The sequence below is a fragment of the Tinamus guttatus genome, unplaced genomic scaffold (assembly GCF_059628265.1).
Source record: "Tinamus guttatus ecotype Peru unplaced genomic scaffold, ASM5962826v1 Tinamus_guttatus_pri_ptg000546l, whole genome shotgun sequence".
NCBI lineage: Eukaryota > Metazoa > Chordata > Aves > Tinamiformes > Tinamidae > Tinamus > Tinamus guttatus.
In genome coordinates, this window is record NW_028289080.1 from 1909448 (window position 1) to 1919253 (window position 9806).

The 9806-nt window shown below is 58.0% G+C and overlaps 1 protein-coding gene across 1 annotated transcript; it reads left to right on the forward strand.

Annotated features, from left to right (window-relative positions):
* The first annotated feature begins 679 nt into the window (after positions 1 to 679).
* LOC104567179 (scavenger receptor cysteine-rich type 1 protein M130) lies at positions 680 to 6124 on the forward strand. The gene is made up of 12 exons (XM_088534238.1): positions 680 to 746; positions 1030 to 1350; positions 1521 to 1835; positions 1976 to 2284; positions 2526 to 2840; positions 3259 to 3580; positions 3658 to 3968; positions 4235 to 4621; positions 4913 to 5050; positions 5255 to 5350; positions 5612 to 5695; positions 5916 to 6124. The coding sequence occupies exons 1-12, from the start codon at positions 680 to 682 to the stop codon at positions 6122 to 6124; spliced, it is 2874 nt and encodes a 957-aa protein (XP_088390364.1).
* Positions 6125 to 9806: the final 3682 nt, after the last annotated feature.

Here is a 9806-nt window from a genome sequence, read left to right on the forward strand (position 1 = left end):
CATACTTCCATTTACTTGCAGGCCTCCAGAAGGGGCAAGGGCCTTCCTGAAAATGTGCCATGGAGCCCTGGAAGAGGCCTGACTTGATGTCACCTTGGAGATTTCTCTCCCAGAGGCAGCCCCAGTGCCTGGTCTATGTGAATCGCTGCCAAGGGACCTGGTGCCAGGGTTAGTCCCACAGCATGTGGGAGACTGCAGCAGATGCTGCCCCAGGCAGGGCATGGTCCATATCTGGAACCTGTGCCGGGCTCCCTGGCACCTGGCACCATGTGCCAGATCCTGCCCCATACAGGCTCAGGCATAGGAAGGTCCCCTCACCCCCCTGCACCCGCTCCAGGCTACCCAGATGGGGAGCTATGCTCAGCTCACCAAACAGACCTCTTGGTATAGCTGTGCAGACACCCACCCATTGGTGGGGCAGACATAATGCAAGAAGCGGATCCGAGCCGCATATATGGTCATGAGTGTGCCTGGAGAAGTTTATTGGAGGTTGGGGCTCCGTCAGATGGGAGATAACCCTCCTGATAACGTCTCAAAAGGTGTCTGTCGCATCGATTGGCTCCCTTCGCAGTGGGGTCTGTGCGTCTGCCTATATATTACCCTCCCAAGTACAGGAGCCTGTGGTGGCCCAGGAAGCAAGGGGGAGCTGGGGGCTATACCGAGTGCAGGAGGAGGTGGGATGGCCACTGCCAGCTTGTTCTTTAACAGGGCGCTGGGACTGCTGCTTTGCGTGCAGCTCTGCTATGGTGAGTGCCTATGGGCTCCTTGGGGATGGAGCTGCCTGCCCTCATGCTGACAGTAGCAGGCAGGTGAGGAGGTGGGCTGTGGGATCACAGTGTCAGGGCAGCCATGGGGGCTGTGCTTTTGCTCATGCAGAAAAGTGCTGAGCACATGTGGCAAGAATCCTCCTGGGCCCTGTCCTCTGCTTATGAGCTTTCAGGCCATAAATACAGCCCTAGCTTTATTCTCATATGGCGTCCTGCAGTCCCCCACAAGGGCATCTTTTCAGTCCTGCATGGGCACCCACAGGCACCGGAGAGCTGCGGCTGGTTGACGGAGGCAGCCGCTGCGCAGGACGAGTGGAGGTGAAGCATGAGGGCCAGTGGGGCAGCGTGTGCAGCTACGACTTCGCCTGGGATGTCCATGCGGCCTCTGTGGTCTGCAGACAGCTGGGATGTGGCACTGTGGCCAGGACCTCCCCACACACCCCTTTTGGCCCCGGGGCCGGACGGATCTGGCTGCACCCCATCTTGTGCCGTGGCACCGAGACAGCACTCCACCACTGCCCGCATTTCGGCTGGGGTCAGCACTTCTGTGATCACAAAACGGATGTTGGGGTGACATGTTCAGGTGAGGGATTGCTTGATCAAGCTGGGGTACAGCCTCTTCACTACGTGGGGTTCAGAGCCAACATGGCCAACCCCAGGGTCTCCCCAGGAGGGCCTTCCTGGGCACAGATGCGGTGCAGGAATGGAGTCAGTGCACAGCAGCCTCATGCCTTGTGGGCACCTCTGATGCAGATGCTGTGGAGATAAGGCTGGTGAATGGAAGTGGTCCTTGCGCAGGCAGAGTGGAGGTGAAGCTGCGAGGCCAGTGGGGGACAGTAGCGGACAACGAATGGGACATGGAGGACGCTGAGGTGGTGTGTCAACAGCTGGGCTGTGGCTCTGCCAAAAGTGCCCACGGATCAACTCATTTTGGGAAAGGATCTGGACCCATTCACCTGGCTTTGGTTGACTGTCATGGGAATGAGTCTGCCCTGTGGGAATGCACTGTTGTGGGATGGGGGCCATATAGTGGCCACCATGACTGGGATGTTGGTGTGATCTGCCAAGGTAAGAGCTATGGAATCACACCAGCTTGCCTCACTTCCGAGGCCAGCTTTGCCAGCACCAAGGCTCGCGGGCATCCCCTCCTCAAATCCCCAGCATTTTGCTGAGACCCTCAAGAGACCCTTTCCTCTCTTTCCTGGCAGGATTTGTGCAACTGGTTGGTGGGGACGGCACGTGCTCGGGCCGTGTGGAGGTCAGGCAGGGCCGAGAATGGGCCACCCTCTGCAAGGTCCACATGGATCTCAGTGCTGCCAACATCATCTGCAAGGAGCTGGGCTGTGGTGCAGCTCTGGCAGTCACCAGCACAGCACATTTTGGGTCTGGAGCTGGGCCCATCTGGGATGGGGGCTTCAAGTGTGCAGGCAACGAATCCCTCCTGTCTGCCTGCGCCCGCAGGCTGCCCCCTGCCCAGGGATGCACCCATGCCAACGACACCGGAATCATCTGCTCCCGTAAGAATGCGCATTGAGGGGCAGAGTGTGCTGAGGGGAGGGCAGGGAGGCCAGCAGAGGGGACAAGGCTGCCCCAGGCAGGGATGGGGCACACACACACTGAGGCCTGACTTGTGGCAGCCCACAGTGTATGGGAGACAGGGGGATGTTGGGGGGCAGAGGAGGCAATTCCTGCATGTCCTATCATTCTAGGGGGGATAGACACAGGGCTACCACCTCCCACTCTCTTTCTCTATCCCAGCCTACACAGACTTCAGGCTGGTGAATGGCAGCACGGCCTGTGCAGGGCGGGTCGAGATGGAGGTGCGGGGCACCTGGCGCTCCCTCTGCGATACCGGCTGGGACGAGCGTGACGCCCAGGTGCTCTGCCACCAGCTTGCCTGCGGGTTTGTCACCTCTGTGCCCCGCGGAGGGTATTTTGGGTCAGGGAGTGGCCCACTGTGGCAGGACACGTTTCACTGCAGTGGGATTGAGTCTCACCTGGGAGCGTGCCCTGCCACAGCACTGGGGATCCCCACCTGCTCTCAACGCCACGCTGCCACAGTCAATTGCTCAGGTGCGTGCGCGGGATCGGTATCTAGCGCAGGGGGTCTCTCCCTGACTTTCACCAGGAGTTTTGGGGCACAGGGACCATCTGAAGAAGCACGGCCATGTCAGGGAAGGAGGAGGGCTGAGCCAAATCAGAGGGCAGCAGGGACACAGGCCATGCTGTCCCCATGACTCCTGTGGGACTTCCTCGCAGCCTTTGCGCTGCTATCTGCCCTGTTGCTGCCAGAGACACCTCAGAAAGGGACATAGCAAGGGTCCTCTCTGCTGACACCCCAGACCTGCTGGCACCACCCACACAGGGTCTGGGCTAAAAGTGCAGACAATGGGCTGGTGGGGCGAGTGCAGCCAGGGCCCTGCAAGCACACTCACATCTCCCTGATCCCTACTATGCCTAAAGACATCTCCAAACTGTTCAAAATCATCAGGTGCCGCTGAACCTCTGCGTCTGGTGGGCGGGGAGAGCCGTTGCGATGGGCGCCTGGAGGTGGCCCTGCACGGAGCCTGGGGCCGAGTCCTGGCAGAGCACTGGGACACCAGCAGTGCCAGCGTGGTGTGTCGGCAGCTCCGCTGTGGCGAGGCACAAAAGGTCCATGTGGCCCCAGTGCCGGGGCCGGCGTCCAGTCCTGTGGGGCTGAACGGGCTCTGGTGCGTGGGCACAGAGGCTCACGTGGCCCAGTGCAACACTACACTGCCCAGCGCCACAGCAGCCGGCCATGGCGAGGATGTGGCAGTTGTGTGCTCAGGTGAGTGTGCTGGGAAGGGACGCGGGGCCCTGTGGGGCCCAAGCAGCCTCCCCTCCCCGCGCTGTCTCTCGCTACAGAGAGCCGGCGACTGCGGCTGGTGAGCGGGCCCGGGCGCTGTGCAGGGAGAGTGGAGGTCTACGTGCAGGGGGCCTGGAGCCGCGTCTGCCAGGACAACTGGGACATGTGGGACGCTGCCGTGGTCTGTCGCCAGCTGGGCTGTGGCAGGGCCTTGGCAATCCCCGCATCAGCCCACTATGGCCAGGGCTCGGGGCCTGTGTGGCCAGGGGCCGGGGGCTGCCTGGGCACCGAAGCCACACTCTGGCACTGCCCAGCACCGGCCCCAGCAGGGGGCAGCTGCAGACAGGGCAGCGACGCAGCAGTCGTCTGCTCAGGTCAGCACCGCTGCCCCCAGGCCTGGGGACTGTGCTGCCCTGGGAGCAGCCTTGGGGCCAGCCCTCCCCACTGTCCTCCCTGACCACCTCCCCACGCCCTGCGCCAACCGCAGGGGTCTAGACAGCACATTCTCCCCACAGAGCCAAGGGGTCTGCTTCTTGGGATGCTGGTCTTGTGCCCCATGAGGGGTGCAGGGTGGCTGGGACGATGGGGGTGTCTGCCCCACTGCAGCTGAGCTGGACTCCCCTGTGCTGACCCCTTGCAGAGCTCACAGACCTGCGGCTTGTGGGTGACAGCAGCTGTGCCGGGCGCCTGGAGGTCTTCTACAACGGGACATGGGGCAGCGTGTGCGCCAACAGCACCAGCGCCAACACAGCCGCTGTGGTGTGTCGCCAGTTGGGTTGTGGGGCTGGAGGCCAGATGGCATCTGCCCCAGAAAACGCATGGGGCTCAAGACCTGCCTGGCTGTCCTGGGTGAAGTGTGCGCCTGGAACCGACACCTTGTGGCACTGCCCCTCGGCACCCTGGCACCTGCAGCCCTGCGACTCTGCTGGGGACACCCACGTCACCTGTGATGGGAAGCCTGCAGGCAGCACAGTGCCTCCCACACCAGCCACAGCAACCATCTGTCAGGATGGCACAGCCTGCACAGGTAGCTCTGTCCGTGCAGGGCAGCACGGTGACCTCAGGTGAACCGAAGTTCTGGCCTACGCAGACCGCTGTAGCAGGCGCAGCCCTGCCAAGGACAGCTCAGCTGTCTAGGGGCTGTCACTCTGTATGCCCATGTGGGAGCTGGTCCTCAGGCTGAAGGGTGCCCTCTTTGGCCTCCCTGTCCTTACAGAAGCTGCCCTGTACCTCACTGTATCCACTGTTCCTGATGATGCAGGACGGGACAGGCTCCCTGCCCTTAATCCAGCTCTGTCATATGGTATTGTCCTTACAGGTGCACCCAGCATCCTTCTTGCAGGTAATGGGACAATGCCGGTGCCCACCATTCTCTGCATTGTCCTGGGGACACTTCTGTGCCTCGCCGTGGGTGCCATCGCTGTGCAGGCATGGCACACCATGGCTCGGCGCAGAGGTGAGTTGCATTTGGTGTTTTCATGGCTGGAGCTTCCAGGACAGGTGTCAGGGTAGATCTAATCTGGGTTCAAGGTTGCTTATGCTGTAAGGACTGCCCTGTTGCAGTGGTTGAGGGTAGGGGCAGGACATCAGGGCAGAGTGAGGGCAGAACCTGGGGCCACTATGGGGAGCAGGCAGGATTATGGCTGCCCTTTCTTTCCAGATCCTGGCAGGGCTATGGACACAATCTCTGAGGCAGTCTATGAGGAGCTTGACTACTCCCTGACGCCGGAGTACCAGGAGATGCCAAGTGGCTCAGGTGTGTGCACTATGGGCCTGGAAGGCTGTGACTCCAAGCAGCCCCACTCTGCCTTTCCTGGCCCGAGCACCTTTCCCACTGAGGGAAGCCTAGTCCCCCATGCTCCCCACTTCAGCCTGGTCATGTGCTGGCCACAGGGAGCTGCCATGCGGTGTTTTCTCCTGGCCCTTCATTGTCCTTGCTCTTCAGCGAGGCTGTCTTGTCCAGGATGGTGGCCAGGCCATGGGGCCAGGCAGCCTTCCTTATCACTCCATCCTCCAGACTCCCCGTCAGAGGATTCAGATATGAAGCTGCCTTATTACACCAGCAACACCATGGAGACCAGCAGCTCTGGTAGAGTGCCAGGTATGGGGCTGTGGCCTTTTCCCCCTCACCACAGTTGCAGTCCTCACATCGCAGCCACTTCAAGCATGGCATCATGCGGTGCCTCAGGCAGCACAGCTGTGTGGCATTCAGTTATTTCCTGGGCTGGCACTCATGGCTCCATCCTAGATCTGACAACTCAATACAGCGGGTCCTAGTGTCAGCATCACTTGCACAAAGCCAACATTATTTCATGTTGCAGATACCCCTGCCCTGCCCAGGCATGACCCCCTAGATGGGTACAACAATGCCTCAGTCACGCTGAAACCAGAAGAGGCTGCTGCTCTGGGGCTGAGCGACAAAGGTGTCTCCAAGGCACCAGCACTGGGAAGTAAGAGGCACCACAGCCGGCGTGGCAGTCGATCCTACGTGCCACCGTGGTGGCAGCACTTGATCATGGGGGAACCCTGATCCGGGGCTGGCAGCTGGGGAATGAAATGCCCCCTGTCAGGCACTGGCTCTGCTCTTCCTAGCAGGGAGCCAACCTTCGGTGAGTCATCCAGAACCAGCAGGAGTCGTGCCAGACCCCGCAGCCTCAGTGCTCTGGGACACCAGCTATGATGACGTTGGCCTCAGTAGCTCTGAGACATCACTGTGAGCCCATCAGGGCCTCACCATGGGAGTATGAGTACACACGAGCATGATACAATGGGGCTCTGTCCCCGTGGAGCCATGGCCTAGCAATGGAGGGCATCATCCATTTCAATGACCACCCACTCAGGCCTGCTAGGGGCTAGAGGCACCATGGAGAACTGCCTCTGTTGTCCCTCCCATGCAGCCCTCTAGGCAGTGGATGTGTGTGTGCCTGAATTTGTGTGTGCTTCCACTGTGTATTTCTTTCTTTACTATTAAAAAATATATATGTTTGAGCCTCAGCACCAGAGTGAGGACTCTGGGCATGTCACCACCTCCCAGGGGTGTCTAGGTAAGACATGGTGCATGTCCTGCTCAGCATGATCCCTCAGACACAGAATCAGTCACTCTCCAGCCGTCCTGGCACGGCTCCGCTTTATTGAGGTTGCTACTGTGGGCATTTCACTTGCACTGTCCCAAGTCAGGAAGCCTCCCCTCATTGTGCCCCAGCTACTGCACCCCACATCTACACCCCACAGTGCTGCCCAGCTCACCATCCCTGGCAGTGAACACTGCCCACATCAGGGGTGCCACAGAGCACAGGTGGAAAGAGATGAGTGTCACTGGCAACACTCGAAGTGGTGATGGAGCACCATGGTGAAGGAGCTGCTTTTCCTTGCTAGCAAGGAAAAGAGATTTTCCTTGCTGCACGGGCACGGGAGCCTTGCAGGCCAACTGCCAAGAGATGGCTGTAGTGTTGTGGGTAGAGGTATCTCAAAGGGAGGCTTTGGCTTGCCTTCCTGCAACAACACGACGGCCCCATCCATGACAAGAAACACACATTGTATCCAGCGTGGGAGGCATCATGGACACCGCTGGGCATCACTGAAAATAGTCTGACCCATTCTCTTTACACCCTCCCTTCAGATATTTATACTCATTGATAAAAGTCCCCCCTCAGGCTCTCAGGCTTCTCTTCTCCACACTGAACAGGCCCAGCTCTCTCGGCCTTTCCTCATACAACATATTCCCATCCCTTTAGCATCTTAAGAGCCCCTTCCCAGACTCACCCCAATAGCTCCAGGTCTCTCTTATGCTGGAGATCCCAGAACTGGACACAGCTCTGCACATGTGGTCTCCCCAAGGCTGAGAAAAGAGGGAGGTAGGATCCTCTCCCTCAACCTGCTGCCAGCACTCTGCCTAATACAGCCCAGGACACTACTGGCCATCTTGGCCACGAGGACACATTGCTCACCATCTATTTTCTGTCCACCATGCCTCCCAGGTGCTTCTCCAAAGGCTGCTTTCTAGCATATCAGACCACAGACTCTACCGGGGCAGGGGGTTATTCTGCCGCCGGTCCAAGACCCTGCCCTTTTCTCTATTCAGTTTCATGCTGTTCCCTTCTGTCCATGTCTCCAGCCTGACGAGCTCCTTCAGAATGGCAGCACAGTCCTCTGTGGTATCAGTCACTCCTCCTGTTTTTTTTTCAGCAGCAGCAGACTTGCTGCTGGTGCACTCTGTCCCCTTACCAAGTTCTCCTTGCCAATGGCGTGAAACAGATGTCACACGGCATCGGAGTGCTGTACGAGGAGTTCAGGAAACAATGAGTGTGAGTCAGAGACATGCAGACACCAGCAACAAGCAAGCTAGCATTGCTGTTAACTCTGGTACTGCTGTTTCAGCCTCATGAGGAAGGGCAAGCACCACACACCATTGTGCTGGTGGGAGCTGTGGGGATGCAACAGAGAGTGGTCAGAAGGATTTTGACTATGTTTTCCACTTCAGCTATAAAGAAATAAGCACTACTAGATAAATGAGTGCGCAGACTTGATTTCTAAGCTGTTATTTTCTCCACTTGGGCTTCTGCATCTGTGCTGGAGCAGGAGTGCCTCTGCCTGGAACTAACACTTGTACTTGCTCCCCTTGGCACCATGGTCTTGATTTCTGCCAAGCACAGGCCACATGGATCCAGAACCACCTGGGTCCTGCATGACCTATGCCCCTCACACCAGCAGCAAGGAGGGCCTGAGGTGAAATTCAAGGACTAGACATGTGTACCTGTATTGGAGATGAAAATTTCTGTGATCTGCAGAGTCATAACAATCTCCTATGGGAAGAAGAGGCCAGACCTTGAGAAAAAAGGATGTTTGCCTGCCTAGGCTGAGCGATAAGGCAGCTGCTCACCCCAGGCCACAGGCAGCGCCCCTGCCTGGAAACCTGTTGAAGGCATCCACTTGGCTGGGCTTGTAGACACCTTAACCGCAGACGTCCTCCAAACTAGCTTTGGAGACCAAAACACCCAGAGAGGAGGAAGGCAGGACCCTCAACTTGAGGGCTGGGACCCCTGACTGGTGTGCACGCCTGCACACTCGGCAGGGGGGAAAGTTGTGCAACTCGAAGCAGAGTTTGTCCGCCCCCCTGGCCTGCCTCCTGGGTCGTACTGACCCTACCTGCCAGGATGCACCGGGCATAAAAGTGTACAGTGCGGAGAGAGCTGGGGGGAGGAAAAACTGCTGACTTTGAGGCCTACGCTGTCCCCATGGGAACCAGTCAGCAACTCTCTCTCTGATCTGCCAGCTTGAGAGGATGTTCGGGCCCAGATCGGCAGGTATCACCTCGTGAGTAGTTATCCATACTTTGCTTCTTTTATATGCTTTCACCTGAATAAATGCTTGATGTAGTCACCTCATTCTGGCGTGATTATTGCTGAATCCCGAGCCCGTCCGAACAGTACCCCAAACATAAGAGAAGCCTGAAACAAGAACTCGAGGTCCTCGTGTCCTCATGCCCCAACAGGAGACAAGACAGACGCTGTCTTGGGTCAGAGTGGTTCAGGTGTGCTGGGTGAGACTCTTTCCATGTGTCAATCCTGACTCACTTTCTCCAACTTGGAGCTTGAAAGGATTGAAACACAGATATGAATCACCTGGCCAGACACTGAGACAGAATGACCAACGTGCCCTCTCTCACCTGCGTGCACCAGGGCTGGTTTCGGGCCAGTGCAGCAAATCCCATGAGCTGTAGGGCTTTGAGTTCCTTCTGCTCCCTGTCACTCTTGACCCAGCAGCTGCAGTAAAATCCATGGGCATGGAGTGGGGATGGCAGCAGGGCTGTGGCCATGCAGGCACCCTGCGGCCAGATATTGTGGGGTAGGGACAGTGTATCCTCAGCAAAGTCTACGCTGCTCTGTGATCTCAGGTGGTAGTCAGTATCTGAAGTAGCTTTACCAGTTCCTCTCCTTTTCTTGACCATTTAGGTCCATGCTCACCTGGAAGAAGGCTGTATGCACTGCAGCACCTTGAGGGGCCTGGCTTTACCATGGATCATAAATTACCAAAGAAATGCCCTTCATAGTCAGAGATGTAGCCTTGGTGTGGAAGCTTTGCTTGTGCATGGAAAGTCCTCAGAGCAGCACCAATGCAAGCCTCATCCAGGTCTCCATAGGGCATTTGCAGGACAGCTCTGGCCCCTTGCAGAGGCCCACAGGCAGGAGAAGCAGCTTCCTATACTGCCTGCA